This window comes from Carassius carassius, chromosome 8 (assembly GCF_963082965.1).
Source record: "Carassius carassius chromosome 8, fCarCar2.1, whole genome shotgun sequence".
NCBI classification, from domain to species: domain Eukaryota; kingdom Metazoa; phylum Chordata; class Actinopteri; order Cypriniformes; family Cyprinidae; genus Carassius; species Carassius carassius.
The window spans coordinates 2,209,552-2,226,453 of NC_081762.1; the positions used below are offsets into that span (position 1 = coordinate 2,209,552).

General features: G+C 39.1%; 1 protein-coding gene across 2 annotated transcripts; it reads right to left on the reverse strand.

The window, feature by feature from the left end:
- Positions 1-10,211: 10,211 nt before the first annotated feature.
- On the reverse strand, positions 10,212-15,736 carry LOC132144961 (eomesodermin-like). Of its 2 annotated transcripts, none has more exons than XM_059555578.1 (7): positions 15,388-15,736; positions 14,024-14,871; positions 13,691-13,845; positions 12,921-13,042; positions 12,264-12,422; positions 12,112-12,173; positions 10,212-11,344 (listed from the first exon to the last, which is right to left on the reverse strand). In XM_059555578.1, exons 2-7 carry the CDS (start codon positions 14,743-14,745, stop codon positions 10,579-10,581), a joined length of 1,986 nt encoding a protein of 661 aa, XP_059411561.1. In that variant the 5' UTR covers positions 14,746-14,871; positions 15,388-15,736; the 3' UTR covers positions 10,212-10,578. The 2 variants fall into 2 exon arrangements, with proteins under 2 accessions (XP_059411561.1, XP_059411563.1); XM_059555580.1 differs by having other exon boundaries at positions 14,024-14,886.
- Between the last annotated feature and the right edge of the window lie 1,166 nt (positions 15,737-16,902).

Here is a 16,902-nt window from a genome sequence, read left to right on the forward strand (position 1 = left end):
GAGTACCAGAGGTGTGTGTGTATGGGTTGCTTTACCTGAGCACACCTTTGATGCACAGATGTGATGCTTCTATTGGAACATGAAAGGGGAAAAAAATCCCAAAAGTTATCAGATCCACTTTGTAATCTTTTGCTTTGATTCCTATCATTCTTATAATAGTTTGCAAATGCCGGTTTAATTCCCAGGAATACATATACTGGATTAAACCCATCTGGCACCCAAAAAATTGTGTTTTGGGCTGCTACCACCATTATAAATAAAATACACATATTACAAGTAGCTTTCAGTATTTTTCTAAATGCATGCACGTCAATATTTCCCTTAATGCACGAATTTGGATATTCTCCTAAATGCATGAACTTCAGTATTCTCCTAAATGCCTGCATTTCTTTCAGTGCCAAGCTTGTAGAATAACACATTTTATTGTCAACAAGCTCTGCTATTGTTGCGTTGCTCTGAAAAACATTGTTTTTGGCTATTATGTATGTGTCATACAGAGCTGCTGTCAGAATTTTGTCTGGATGCGAGTTGCCAGACATCACAATGCAATGCAATGGAGTCTAAAATACTTCAGTGCCAGAGGCTTTAGACATTCACGTGTCCAACCGTTAGGTACAAACACCATCAGCCTGCGGTAAAAACGATTGAGTCTTTAAGGAATACTTGACCATCATTTTTATTGATTTCTTCTGCAACAGAACATTGGATGCTGTCAAAAGTGCCCCATCAAAATACGATATTCATAGTGCTTTTTCTTTGTCTTTTCTAAGGAGCTTCATAGACCCTTTATATTTAGTTTATTCATTGAATAGAGAACAACAGCTCCTTTTGTGTTTCTGTAAGGAAAGTAGTAAATCTTGGAGGATGGTTTTGGAACAACATGAGGATGAGAAAGTGGAGATTTAACCCTTTAAACAGAATTTCTCTGGGAGTGTTTAGTAGTTTTGAGCTGTCTTGGTGCTGAAGGAGCTGTTTTTATCAATCTGAAGTGATTTCCAGAGGGTTTGTGGTTTGGTGTTGTGGTCAGAACTCAGAGCTGGTATCTGGAAGGTTGCTGGTTCGATTCCCATAAGGACTGACCTATGAATTATCACCATCGTGTCTGTTATCAAGACACTTAACCTCAGGTTACTCCATGGAGACTAACCCCATCATAAATTAATGTGCTGCTCTATGGCATATCAAGTCACAAACACTGGCTCTGGTCTGGAGATATACACCTTGTCCTTGCTAAATAAAATTATTAACCTTCATCAAGATAGTGTATAGTGTATTTTACAAACATACATTATGAGCGAGAAACATTTTAAGAAATATATTTCAAATGGAATAGTTATAATTATTTGAATGTAAAAACGAATGCTTTTATCTGAAGTGTCTTACAGTTGACCTATACCTCAGGTTTAGTCCATCTCTAGAGTAAGCTGTGGTTAAGTGTCCTGCCTCCAGCACTCAGGAGATTATACTCTCCTGCTAACTAAACTAAGACAGATGAACTCCCACAGATCATTCTGAACCAATGCATCCTCTGGTTCTCCTGTAGGTCTGTCATAACTGGGGCCAACAGGGTCAACAGTTCAGCTCTAGAGGAGCCACCATCTGCTCCAAAAGGCATTTGATCACACTGCTGGCATGATGCTTTAACTATATTTTAGCATATTAAAAATGCCTCTCAGTTACATTAGCATTTAAAAGTCTATTTAAAGACAATATTGCTTTCATTCATCAAATATGCATTATATGTATCAGAAGTGACAATAAAGATATTTTACATTTTAAGATGACTATTTCAAATAAATGCTGTTCTTTTGAAATTTCTATTCATCTGTGAATCTTGAAAAATAAAATGTATCATGGTTTCCACAAAAATATTGTGCAGCACAAGTAATGATGCGGAAAATTCAGCTTTGATCACAGAAATAAATTACATTTTACATTTATATTCATACAAAAAATAGTTATTTGAAATATGAATAGTACTTAATTTTAATTGTTTTGTTACTTTTGATCAGATAAATGAAGAGACTTGTTTTTGAAACATTTTTAAAAAATCACACCGACCCCAAACCTTTCAAAAGTGTATGTGTATTATTTCATATAAAGATATAACCAGCGACTAAAACCATTACGAAAAGTGCAATAATTAGTCAGAAAGCCAGACTTTCAGATTTATTTGTATTATTTTTGGTGCTTTGGAATACTTGATTCTGATTGGTCAATGTTATTGTTGTCCCGTGCAAAAGATTCCCTGCATAGCTGTGCTAGTCTTTCTTCTAACATAATGAAATACTACACACTACGATATTTAGTTTATATTCATTTATCTGATAAATAGCTCTAAAATGCTGATTGGTTTGGAGCAATATATCATTATTGCAGTGTTAAAACAATGAAAGCCAATGAACAAACGCGTGTGTGTGTGTGTGTGTGTGTGTGTGTGTGTGTCGAGTGGGTTATCCAGGATGGAGGTTATCAAGTGTGTTGCATTTGTTCCCCGGGGTGATGGAGAGATAGCATCCCTCTTTCCCTTGGGCTCTGGAGGGATGGAGGGATGATGTTTTTCTTGGACCCTACAGGGACATCTTAAATCTGTCGAACGCTCCTCAAAGTGCCAGTGCATTGATTTCAGCCACCGCGACTTTCCAGCCCACCGGCTACGGACAACGCGCTCCCTGTACACACACACACACACACACTTCACTGGAACATGTTTGCAGTCGTGTTGGAAGCTTTAGTGCTCCGTGTGTCTGCTGGTGTCTCTGGGGAGAGCCACAGGGGGCGCTGGTACCGAATGACAACCCCGACCCGCTATCCTGACCCAGAACTGTTGAAGTAAATGTGTGGCTGCGTTCCAAATGGATTATTGGCATAAAAGTAACTGTACAGTGAATAGTAGACCTACAGTATATGAATCCGTGCCCATTATGCATCAAGAAGCCATATGCTGTATTGTTGTCACATGACCTCTAAATGAGCATTTTTTAATTCAACAAATGAGATCATCCCAGATTTTTGGATTTCTAACTCAATCTTATGTCAAATTATCTTAAAGGTAAAGTGCAATCCTAGCAAACCAATAAGACATTGATTCATCTTTGAAACACAGATTACAATATTTTTAATTAAACCTTTCCCTTCTTTGGTGCAACCAAAACCTTGAAGATCCTGAAAGGTCACAAATGCATCCTAAAATGAATCCATATGAATCGACTGGATTGTGATGAGATATGTTTGCTTTATATGAACAGATCATATTTGATGCACTCTATCATAATAACTCAAATGAAAAATTCAAATAAATCCCTGCATTAAATCTGTTTACCATATAAAGCATTCATATTTCTTTGCAAGGCTTGACTTACTAAGTGCTTCATTCATATGAATTCATAAAAATGCTTTATGTCCTTTTTTGGATCTTCTATGTTTCAGTTACTTGGCATTTTAACTGTCTGGTCTCATTAAAAATATCATCTTCTTTTTTTTGAAGCTTAACTAAAATCTGATGGGTTTGGGATGACATGAGGGTGAAAAATGATAACAGAATTTTGCATTTTTGGGTGAACTGTTCCTTTAAATTTCATTTGATTAAATAGAAAAAGAGTCAAGAATTCTTAGATATAGTAAAAAAAATGTTAAAAGAATCACTTCTGTTTCATTTGTCATCCTGGAAATAAAGGGTTTCATGGGGGCAATGCATTGTGGGATACAGTTGTGCAGTGCTCTCTGGTTGTATACTGCACCTTTGACAAGTGTTTTTTCATGCATAAAGAAAGTTTGCATGCTATATGCATGTTAGTATGATGGACATAGCCAGTGTTTTGTTCTTCTAAATCAGTGCTAGTGTGTTCAGTCTAATGCAGAAGTTTGATTTTACAGTATATGTGTGTGTCTGTGCGCGCGCGCGCGTGTGTGTGTGTGTGTGTGTGTGTGTGTGTGTGTGCGCGTTGGGGTTGTTCTCCAGCGGTAAAGCCTGGACCCTCCCAAGACGGCAAGGGGTGTCTGAAATCAATTCAGTGTTAAGTGCAGGTCTGAGCAGGGGACAGTTTCGGTCCCCAACACTGTTATTCACGCACTACTGACCCAGACCATACACACACACACACACACACACACAGAGAGAGAGAGAGAGGGCAGTACAGCCACATACACAGGCCAGGATACAGCTGGAGAATCTGTGAGATCAAAACCCAACAAAATAGACCTGACCTCCTCAAATCAGCCTAAAGAGTCAGATGAATCTGAGAACAGACTGATCTCCGTTCTCTCTCTCATTCCCCACACCTCCTCCTGAAGCTACATGTCCACTCACTCCGTCCGTGTTAGAGGACTGTTTCACTGTCTGTTACTGATGTTTGAGGGCCTTAAAGAGATAGTTCACCCAAAAATAGAGACTGTCATCATTTGATCACAGTTTATTTATTTCGTGAAACAAAACAGATGTTCCACAGATATATATATATATATATATATAGAGAGAGAGAGAGAGAGAGAGAGAGCTTTTTTCTTCAAAACAAGTCTTTTCTGCTCACAGACGCTGTTATTATTTAGAGAAAGAGAAGGGGTTCTGCTATGAAACTCTAGATGGTGCAGTCCGATAGGTCTAAGTCAGTCTGACCTGATGACATCATCATCACATGCCACAGCTGATTGGTTATCTCCTGTATCCAGCCAATAGGCTTGCTGCTCAACATTCAAATATATGACTAGTGCTTGCTGTAGCAGATTTCACCGTGCTTTTTTTTTGCTAATCTTTGTTTTTTCTTTTTTTTTTGCACTAAATTCATGTTTTCTTAAGTTTTACACCTTAAACCCAAAATCAAATGTGAAGTGCAATGACGATTTACTAGTGCAAAGTTATATTAGTCCTAAGACAAAGCTGCTTCAATCACACAATGACTAGTGAAGTACTAATAATGTTCGTTTAATCTGCTAATCTCATTGCCAGACACATTTGGTTGTAGAATAAATGAATCATGGGTGATCAGCTGCATTTGCATGAGGTAACACCGACAGATGTCACAGTTGAGTCTAAATACACTGTCTAATGACAAGAAATTACTTTAAAAAGAGCTTTGCATGTTAATATCAACTTTCTCATGTTGCTGCTTTACTGTTCATGCTTTAGGCCAACGATGCAGTGTTTCTCAGAGCTCCTGCTGTTTTCATGATGTTGGCATGTGCCAAACTGGTTCACACATAAAGCCAGTGCAGTATAAAAGCGGTTTGGAGTGAATCCGGATCACTTCCTCTTTGGAAATCCCTTCAGGTGTCTGATGGCCCGGGATCAGACGGGTCATGTTTTTCTCTCCTCGTTTACATGCTGTGACTCTCAACATGCAGAGCGCAGGTGAAGTGTCTATTGATTAGTGGAGTTCCTGCATTAATGCGTGTTAGTGTTGCAGTCGATTGACTTGTTGTAAGAGTACAGTTCCTGTCCTCCCAAAGCTCAGGGTCATGTGTGCATGTGATCCATTAGCTAAACGAACAAGACAAGATCAGACATCCTCCAGTTCAATTGCAAAGCACCAGGACACACGGAGAAAACTTTCCTTTAGAGGTGAGGACATAAAATAATTGCCATGCAACATAGTTTCATCTCTACTGGAATGAGTTCCTACTACTACTTAACTACTTGGCATATAAACTGAATGTGAGCATGTGTGCTGTGTTTCATTGACATAATCTCCATATAGGCTTAAAATCAAATTTCGTCACCATTTGTTTGCTAACGAGTGAAGTTTAATGTTTCATTAAAATAGTTCCTGTTTGAGTAGGAAATTAAATACTTTAGGGCTTTAGTTTATGTGGCATATACATGATTTTCTATTTGCTACTGTTAGTGGTATTTATAATGTTGGAGAGATACATTCTTAACCTATAGATTATTGGGTTATATATTATTCCAACAATATGTTTGGTCTGTTTTTACGAAAGACAATAACTGTAATTTTTAAATGTGCAACACTAAAACAGTTTTTGTCATCTTTCAGGAGTACACGGACATATCTTATTTTGCATGATAATAGGCCTATTTACATGAATATGTGTGAGACTTCTGGTTTATTAGCCACTATAAACAAAGTTTGCAATATTAAGCGTCAAACTGATAAAGGTAAAATCAGAGACTGTCATACTATAGAGAGATGAGAGGGTCTGTATCACTTACTATTGGAGAAATCGTAACGGTCAACATAGATCACATGTCCCTTAATAACCAATCGCATTACAGCCTTGACGTCATTGAATTTCAGTCAGAGTTGTGCGACTCTCACGTTGCGTACCAAAGGGCACTTCAGAGTGAAAACAATTGTGGCCGCCATATTGAAGGGTTGTTCCAAACCCAAGTGCTTAAAACTGGCCACTTCATAGGGCCCTTCAGAATGAAGGTACATCTGATGGACTCTCTGGGCTCTCTGGGCTCCCATGATCCTTTGTGCAAATTCTTTGCATGATGATGATGATGATGCCTCAGTGTGGGCACGTGATGAAGGCACAGAAGTGCACTACAAGAAACAGTTGTTTGGTCCCCTACACCCTTTGAGGGTAAACCCTTTGAAGGGATTAGGGCATAGGGATGAGTCCTTCTGAATGGACCACAGGGTCAGTCGCCGTTTACAGATACCATAGTAATTATTGAGAGGTGCCGTAAAATGAATCCCACCTGTCGCAAAAAGTCAGTGACTCTTTTTTTGGTGTTAACTTTAAAAATAGTTCAAATCAAAAGTATTGTTTAAAACGTGTTGAAGATTAGCCGTTACCTTTTTTGGCTAATGGTTGCAGGCTTGTTTGGAAGCCCGTTTCAGCAATTGAATGAAAATAAAAAAGGTTATAGCGACTTTTAATCTCACAATTCTGACTTTATAATTCGCAATTGTGAATTTATATCACAGTTCTGAAAAAAGGAAAAATTGTGGGATGTTAAGTCAAAATTGCAAGAAAAAAAGTCTGAATTGTGAGATAAAAAGTAGCTATTGCCTTTTTTACATTTTTTATTCAGTGGTGGAAACGTGCTTTCAAAGGCTTGCCTTTTAGTGGCTTTGGGCAAAATAACTGGAAGTGAATAACACGCATATATACATTACAAATGTGCGCAAGCTGTGACCTTAAAAATAAGGGGACTTAAAAGCTATCAGGCATGACTGAAAGACACACTGTAAAAATGTACCATGTGTCTTGTAATGTCCATTTAAAAAATTAAGGTGATATATAAAATAGTATGTACCTTTTATTAAAGAAATTGTAGTTCAGTGTTTTATAGAAAATATTGAGAACTTTTCACTTATAAAAGCAAGAGTTATGTTTTCCAAAATTTTTAAGGTTTGAGGCTTGAATTTAGGAACTGGTTAAACAAAAATAAAAAAAATTAACAAACTTAAGGAAAGAAGGCTACCTATTAAACTTTTCACCAATTTATATGTATTTATTTTTTAGAGAATTAGCTACATTTCGCAGTTTTATTTTGGTGGTGTGATTTTTAGTTCCCAGCATGCTTTGCAAATGGCTGGATATGGAGATTAAATATTGAAATTAAGTGCTACTTTATGTGTTTGTTTTTTTAGGAAAGGGACAATACACATTAATTGTGTAAATATGTAAATGTGCCAGATTTAGTCATTCAGGCTAATTTTCATCTGCAGTATTAACGTTTAATGTTCAGTTGTTTGACATTTGAAAGAGTTTCTGTTATGTTGAAGTTCCTGCCGTTACCATTGTGCAGAGGAGCAGAACTTATGTTTATGGATAACTGAATGTAACACTGTGAGGTATGAGCAGTAGCTTTACTAATGCAGTGAAGCTTTAACCAACCTGGCTGTATAATTGTGCAAAATAACTCAGTCAAATACAAACAGGCCTTACTCAAAATATCAAACTGTTGAGAACCAGCTCAAAATAACTGAGCTCATTTCACTAATAATATTATATCAATTATGTCATTAATTAAATAATCTAGGAGATTTTACATGATTTAAGGTAGATCCCATTAAAATTATTATAATGCTACCAGAATTAAATAGCTCATACCAATATTTACAGTGCACTATATAAGGAAAAAAATATCTTGAAGAAAAGCCACAGTCGCGGACTCAGAGTCAGAAACCGCTCGTGAACGCGCAGCAGCAGCGAGGCGCGCGCGTCCGCGCAGACGCTCGTCACCGCCAGGAGTTGGTGCACGTTGCGCGCGCTGGATCAGTGATCCGGTCTGGGATTCGTTGACACGGGTGTTGAAGGAGCACAGAACACTTTTAGCCCCTCTACCCCCATCAGTACCCGCCCGGGGCAGATGATCTCCGCGCCATCAGGAGCTCAGCATCATTAGAAGGTGTTAATTGGCGTTAGTCGGAGTCTTCGCTTTCTGTCAAGACGTCTGACAACAGAATTCATTAGACTTAAAAATACCGGGGCATTGAAATGAATCGAAGAGGGATTCGCTGATGAGGAAGGATTGTGAGCTGACAGACAGAACAGAGCTCCGAGAGGGTTCAACTCTCATTAAAGATGTCAAATACGGCCCAACCTCGTGCATCTCGCTTAGAAAGTTTATCAGCACGACCAGCATCTCATATCTAATGCGTAACATTCACACTTTCATTGAGCTTCTTCCGAAAAATACATCAGGAAGGAAGTCACTTGCCTCCTCAATTAAGAAAACTGCATGCGTCAGAAATTTAGGTTTAAAATCGCACGGTCTTTAATGATAGTTCAACATAAATCAACTGCGCTTTTGGAAATAAACTCTTCAAAACAGCATCCAGTTTAGTAAAGAATTTATTTGAATAAGCTGTTGATGTTTATAGGAGTTCTTTGGGTTTATGGTTCCTAAAACGCATATAAATGCTGTACAGAAAATGTAAGAGGCTTCTGTTGCTCGCTACATAAATGTGACTCTGGAGCACAAAACTAGTCAGTTTTTCGAAATTGAGATTTAGCTTATACATCATCTGAAAGCTGAATAAATAATCTTTCCATTGTTGTATGGTTTGTTAGGACAATATTTGGACAATAATATAGGCCTAGGCTGTTTGGCCGAGATACAAGTATTTGAATATCTGGCATCTGAGGATGCAAAAGTATCAAAATATTGATAAAAGTTGTCCAAATGAAGTCCTGATCAATGCATAATCAAAAATGAGCTAAGTTTTAAAAAAAAAATTGCCTATGAACATTACAAAATATCTTAATAGGCTATCCTAATTATTTTTTGACATAAAATAAAAATGTAATAATTTTGACCGCTGTAGTGTATTGTTGGCTGTTGCTACAAATACACCTGTGCTATTTATGACAGCTTCTGTGCTGCAGGGACACTAATGCGTTCTATTTCCCGGATAAAATGTTGATCTGTTGAACGCATTGGAAGTATACAAGCGTGCGGTCACTGCACAGAAGCAGCTATAAATGTGTTCAGCAGGGGTTGAAAAGTAAAATGTATTTGTGTCACTTTCATCTAAAGCGCAGAAAATAGTGCCGTAGCCTAATACGCGAAGAGAGCAAATGAGGAACTGCAGTGACTTCCTCTGTCACATTCACCCTGAAATGCGTTTCGTATGATCCGAAATAACTCCGGGAAAAGCTGCTGAATATACAGACGACTAACTCCAGCTCGCCAGAACGCGTTCAAAATAAAGAAATGCCACACGCAAGGGTTCAAAGAAAGACACAACGGTGCGTTTGTGGTGGATCTGGAGATCGAGATCCGTCACGATGTTTCTGGAGAAGCCGAGACGAACAGAATCTCGAAGAATAATTAGACTACGCGATCGTACAGTGCAACATTTAAAAAGAACGATTCTACTGACGTATTAGATTTAGAATGTTATAAATCAATAAAAAATTCTAAAAACAATATTGATCTTTTCTTTATAGCACAAACTGCGGATGATTCTAAAATGGCTTTAAGACGTTGAAATAATAATAATAATAATAAAAGCAATACATTGGTTATATTTCAAAATAAACCAAAAACGCATTTTATTTTCTGTGAGCTTTACGAAACGCTCGTTGCCGAGCAAAACTTGTTTATTAAAATATGACGTGTTAAAGGTTTAAAAAACGACGTAGAATAAAATATTAAATTAACGAATACTAGTTTTTTTTAATGAACCGTAGTTTCAAATTAGATTTCGTTAAATAAATACCCCAGCTATTAATCACATATGAAATAAAAACTACATATTAAAAAAATGTAGCAGTGCAAATAAAGACAAAGAAACTATGAAAAGCACATTTTATTTCACCTTTCATAACAGTGCCATTAGAACATTTGTACAAGATACATCACAATCTAAAGTGCACAAATACTGTACAACAGAGGGATCTTAAATAAAAGGAAAATCACATCGGGCTTCATAGAAAAATATGATTAAAAAGCATGAAGGGCATGCTTTAAAAAGAATCCAATGTAAAAACCCCATTAAAATGAAGCGTATTTCACAAATGAGCAAAAAAAGAACAAGCACAACCGGGAGCACGAAAGCTTTGGCCCTTGCAGATTAAAAGATTAAAAACACAACATGGGCAGATCACTTCAAACTAAATAAAGAGAGAGAAAGAGAGAGAGTCGACCCGAGTAAGCAGTTCTTAAGGGCTGGTGTAGAAGGCGTAATAACCCATGGCTTTATGGCTCTCTTTATTATACTCCTCAGAGCTCAAGTCCTCACACTTTATACTAAGTGAAGCGTCTGTACTGGAGCCTCCAGGTGAAATGCGTCGCCGTTTACACGCCATCAAGTATCCGCTGGTGTCCCCTGAGTCTACAGCCTTCAGCACCGGCGGGGCCTCCATCCAGGAGCCAGTGGGGCCCGCCGTCGAGCTCTCGTCCTGCAGCTTGTCTTTAGAGGACAGCAGGTCGTCGGTGTACGCCGGAGGGCTCGGTCGAGGAGACCAGGGCAGGCCGGTGGTCATCTTCCTCGGATACGAACTTCTGCTGCTCCAGCCGGCCGCCATGGAGGCGAAGGCCGAGTCGGGGTAGTAGCTGAGCGCGTGTGGACTCTGCAGAGGAAGTGGCTTGATGCCATACGGCAGGAGGCTGGAGGCCGAGTACTCACTGTCATAGGACAGGTCCAGTTTACCAGACGCAGCGCTCTGCTGAACAGGCCCCACGAACCAGCGCTGAGCCGAAACCGAGCCTGCAGCCGAGTCTTCGCTCTGAGGAGAGAGCAGGCCGTTTGTCTGTGGCACGGCGCGCTCGCTGGCGTAGAAGCGGTGGTTTTGCGGCAGGTTGTTTACAAACTGGTCTTGGAAGAAGGGCTGCATTGCATAGCGGGCGCCGGGGACAATCTGGTGCGACCGCGGAGAATCAGTAGGAGATGGGGTCAGTCTGTCGCTCTCTGGAGCCGTGTACATCCTGAGAGAGAAGCGGCACAGAAAGACAGAGGATGTTAGAAGTGTATTATCGCTCTGAAGCACTGATCAGCTGCCTAAATATGATGGAATAGTGGGGGAAAAAAGGGTGCAGAAATTATTTGCACTCGGAAATTGCTATTCACTTTACAGTTCATTACAAAGAAGCAGCAAGTAATGTTTCATTCAAAAAAATGGATATTAATAAAAATATAAAAATGCTATTTCATAGATATATAAACAGTAAATTCATTAGGTAACACAGGCTAGCAATGAAAAATACTTAAAGCATTTCTTAAAAAAAACAAACGTGTTATAACATTACTGAAATTAAAAGTTGTTATTGTAATATTATTTAATTAACCTGATCTAACATCAACAGTTGCATTTATATAAACACATAATTTTAGTTAACAATGCATTAACGGTGTTAACTAATAGGACCTCGTTGTAAAGTGATTCCATATAAATATTGTAAATCCAGTCCCAATTTGTCTATGTTCACCCGTCATACAACAGAATTTTGTAAACATTGCATTCAGGCATAAATGCATAGAAAATGAAACTGGAAAATGTTACATTTTGTATTATTTAAACCAAAAGTTTTCAGACTCTGAAAGTAAAATGTGGAGCTTGAGGGTTAAGTGTGCTATGTTTTTATTTAGAACTTTTGCTAAAATAAAGGGACTGAAAAAAGGAAGGCCCCTTATATTTTTGGAGAGGTTTCATAATTCGCTCATTATCACTTTCTGTAGTATGAAATGCACTTACGAATCATAATTGTCTCTGAAGCCTTTTGCGAAAGGGTTGTGGTCGATCTTGAGCTGTGTGATCTGCAATTAAACAAAAAAAACACCAGGAGTTCAGAAGCAGAGCAGAATGCAGAAGTGGCTGCAGGGAGCTGCGGCTGAGTTTCTGCTTACATCTGTGTTCTGGTAAGCCGTTACAGCGATGAACTGGTTTTCAGGGAATGTGAAGGTCTGCGTTTTAGCTTCGCTGCTCATGTCCTCCACACCATCCTCTGTCACCTCCACGATGTGCAGCCGAGGCTGGTATTTATGCAAGGACTGCAGGACGATCATCTATTTCAGCAAACACACACACACACACACACACACACACAGACAGAAGGCATCAGTGTTTGTGCAGAGTTCATGGTCATCGCTTGCAGTTTGACGAACAGAGGTGTCAAAGCCACACTCAAGACCTCTGAGATGACTGGAAGTTTTCTTCACACACAAACACACACGTTTATCTTTATCTTTAAAATATGCCAGATACATCAGTTCTTTGAAACGTACTAAAATATCACACAGTAAATAAGTTATATATAAACGTTCTGTTTTACATTTATTTTTGGTGTAGAAGACAGCATGATTTACACTCTCAGAATAAAAAAATAACATCACTTTACAACATTATGTCAGCTCAATCTTTTTTTTTTTTTTGTGCAACAAAAAAAATGCATGCATGAAAAAAATAAAATAATGCATGCCTTTATTATATCTTCCATCAACAATTCCTAATCCTAATTAATTTTGCTCTACTTGTTTACCAGAGTGTGAGTGTTATTTGTTTACCTGGGTATTGTTGTTATTTGCGCCTTTGTTGTTGGTTAGCTTCAGTTTTCCGAACGATATTTCTTGCCTCATCCAGTGTGCTCCAGTGTTTGGTGACTCTGGGTGAACATAAACCTTGTTTCCTGCAGAAACAACAAGAATATTCATGTTTTGTGTGGTAGGCCTATTAAATACAGACAAAAAAAAATCCACCGAGAGAGAGAGAGAAAAAAAGCAGCAGTGAACTTTAGCACTAAAAAAGCTCCTTGGTGAAAAACAGATGTATCGTGACTAAGAGCGATTTATTTTGAATAATTCTAATAGAGCAGAATAACACGTCCACCCCCGCGCGCTCTCGAGAGCCATTGCTGCGGATCGCTCACGTTAAATATGAAACTAATTTCAATGCAAAATACACTCATTTTAAACGAAATGACTTCTTAAACGGTGATTTTTTTATTAAGGTAAAATAAACGCGCGCATACAGAAACCTTTTTGGAAATCGTAACGTCCTGTTTTAGTTTTAAAATGCCTGGTACATTTTAAGAAATTCGTTGATTTGCATGCATTTCCATTATTTCCATTTGTTTATCACAACATAAATTTAAAATTGCAATTCCACTCAAAAAAAAAATAGTAAATACAAATAGTCTAATTTAATTTTTCGATTTATTTGATTGCACAGTTTGCATGCATGTGTAATTAAATTTATTTTAATTGAAGATATAAAAGGTTGACATGTTGCTCGAATTATTTTCATATCATCTCGGTTTTATTTTTTCTTTCCTCACCTTGCATGTTGTTGTCCGCTTTCCCGCAGGTGACCCATTTCCCGCCCTGAAACCTCCAGTGGTTCGGATCGGCCAGAACAACCTCCACAAACACGTTATAATGCGCCGTCAGGTTCAGTCCGGTGATGTTAAAACTCAGAAAGGGGAACATTCGCCTGCGAATATAATCGTTAATAAAAACACAAATTACGAATTAGGGCAGATTCGGGTTCGTTTTAAATAATTCGTTTTTCAAACCATGCGTATAATTTTATTAACTTATATTTTTAATATTTTTATGTTCTAAAGGCTACTGATATGTTTTTAAGCGAAACTTCAATTTCTCATTCTCACCTGCCCTGTTTGGTGATGATCATCTCGGTCTGATGGCGGTGAAACTTGAGCCACAGTGGTCTGTTGCACAGGTAAACCTGCGCCCTCGCCGCGGAGCCCGAACTGGGGATGGGCATCGAGCTCAAACCGGAGCCCGGTCCGGGATAGGACGGGTACAGACACCCGGGACCCTGTCCGAACTGATACCCGCTCCCAAACTGACTCCTACTGGCGCACACAGCGGAGGAGAACCCGGCGGGCGGAAGAACCGAGCCGTAATGCAGAGACGACGAATACCGGGACCCGTTCGTGCCGCTGTACACCGACCCGGTTTGGCCTCCGTACGGGAAGAGAGAGCACGGGTTGGTGACGTCTGAGCTCGGTTGGGTGGAGGATATGAAATAGCGGTCAGTGCCCAGCTCGTCGATGTTGTAACGGCGGGCGCTGGACAGCTCATCATCTCCACCGATCACCGGAGAACTTTTCCGCGCGTCCGGTGCGGCGGATGCCGCAACTTTATTCCCGGTGAAGCTCTCGCTGTCAGCCTCATCCATCAGCGCGCTCCCGCCGCTCAAAAACTTCTTGGCCCCGGAGCTCTGCTCGGTTTCAGTCCGGTCCATGTCCTGGAAGTCTATCTGCGTTGCCCCCGGGCTGTTGTTTGTGCTCTCTGAGGACGACGACAGGTTATAGAAGGTCTTGGATAAGTTTACAGATGCGCCAGGGAGGATGCTTTCTAACTGCATTCTTCAATGCACTGATGAGGATCAATCAAAGCAGGTGGAGATCGATAAGTGGATCACACCAGGACGCGATCCGTGCGCCCCGCAGCTTGACCTCTGAAGCGACACCTCCGCACTTTCTACTGTAATCTGTGAGTGACAGAACTGTTTGAGAGAGTTTATATATGTGATCCGGCTCGAGGGGGCGGGGCTCCCGCAATTCGTGGCTCCTGACTGTTTTCTCATTGGCTCGGGGGCCTTGGTTTAACTACACCATTTAAAATTAATACCTTTTCTTGCGCTTGTTTACATTTCAGGGCATCTCTTTCTATTGACTTATAATGTATCCTTGGTATTACTAGGCTATTCAAAAACATGCATTTTTTATAGGCTGCATTGGGAATATTTACTATAATTGTAGTTTTTGACTTAAACTTTCCTCACAATATATTTCAAAATTCGTTTCCAGCCAATTAATGAGTGTTAATTTGAGACTGACATTGAACCCACAGAGGAAGCTGACACCGTTTTGGAAACACCGAAAACAAAACAATTAACGAGTCCTCCAGGCTGACCTGAGAACGGTTTTATCTAAATACACTGGAGCTCCACTGAACTTGGCAACCCAAATAATTAACAAACGATTAACGAGGAAACCAAACTCACCACAGACTGTCAGGAAACACCGCCATTCCTTGAGTTTCTGCTGGAGCCGGGGTTAAAGTTGAACCTCTCTGGCTTAGTGTGTGTTTGGGGTAAATTCACTTCTTTTCAACTCGCAAAAAAAAAAAAAAAAATCGATATCGGCGACCTGCAGCAGCGTAAGTTCTCTCTGCTGTTGACAACGAAACGCACAAGTAGCCGAAACATTCGTAAATCCAGTGAGGTATTAACGTGTAATTGCTTATATCATTTCCCCCAGTGAAAAGTGTTGTGCATTTGCATTTACATTTACGTGCCTAATCTACGTGTTCTGATGTGTTTGTCTATTGTCTTGTTTCAGCGTCTACATGGTACGGACGAAAAAACCGCAGGAGATTGTTTTCGGCGTGCACGAGGTGAGTGTGGTTAGAGGCGCGCGCACGCGTCACCTCAGGGGTTAAAAAAAAGAAAAGAAAAACCTTGTGCCTGTAACAGTTCTAATATGATTAGATTTAGTTTTTTAAACAAAATATATAGTTTTTTTACTTAAAGTAAATAAAAATACAGTCATTCGTTTATTTATGTGTTTTATAATTCAAATTAATAAACAAAAACTGGCGTATATATTTGTTTACAATTCCTAATTAAATAATAATTTAAAAAAATTACTACTTTAAGCTAATGAATATTGTCTTTATCTATAGATTAGTACTCATATTAAGCTAATCTTAAATAGGCGTATGATTAGGCTATATGATTATAAGCTAAATATTTGCTGCGGAATATTATGTAAAAAAAGAAAAAAAAGCTCGAAATAAACAGGTTGTAATTATCAAAACGATTCAAACATAGTCCGAACGCATTTTCTAAACTAGAGGGAAAAAAAACGCAGGTCAACAGATGGAAAAACAATTGAGCCCCAGTTCACCATAAGGTAATATCTGATTGTCTTTATCATCAGGCGGTGGTAATAAAAAGAGAGGGGCGGGGGAAATCCCACCCGGCTCAACCCCTCTCCAAGCTCGGGGAAACCGGCCAATTATTTTTCTGTGTGAAGGAACCGGTGATAGTGAAGGAAGAGACAGCCGGAGGAGACACCGCCTTATTAAAACCCTTCTGTACCACAAATATGATCAACGAGAGACAGAGAGGTTAAAAAAACGTACACTTCAATAATGTAGCCTATACTAAAGTGCTCGATTTTCGCGCACTTATTTTGTAGGCTACTTAATATACTAAAAATGTGCTTTCTATAAGGAAACTTAAGATCAGAGTGTACTCTACTGTGCTATTTTGGGACACCATGAATATAAACCCAACTTTCATACACAACTAAGTACACTCAAGTGTACAACAAATGGTTCCATGAAGAATCTTTAACCTCCATGGAACCGTTTCCATTCCATGACAGATTCTAAAATCACTCTAAAAAACATAAGGCTCCAAAATTAGATTTTCACAGCAATGCCAAACTTTTTTTTTTCACTTTAAAGAAATGGAGGCTACCAGATGCAGTTTTTTTGTAATGATTCCATTTTA

What these genes read in the sequence shown, in the direction of transcription:
- LOC132144961 (XM_059555578.1), bottom strand. Translation starts at nt 14,745, where the DNA reads ATGCAGTTAGAAAGCATCCTCCCTGGCGCATCTGTAAACTTATCCAAG. An exon ending in CGGCTTACCAGAACACAGAT is followed by an intron (nt 12,174 to 12,263) that starts GTAAGCAGAAAC and finishes GTTTAATTGCAG; the next exon opens with ATCACACAGCTCAAGATCGA. An exon ending in TTCAGAGACAATTATGATTC is followed by an intron (nt 11,345 to 12,111) that starts GTAAGTGCATTT and finishes CTTCTCTCTCAG; the next exon opens with GATGTACACGGCTCCAGAGA.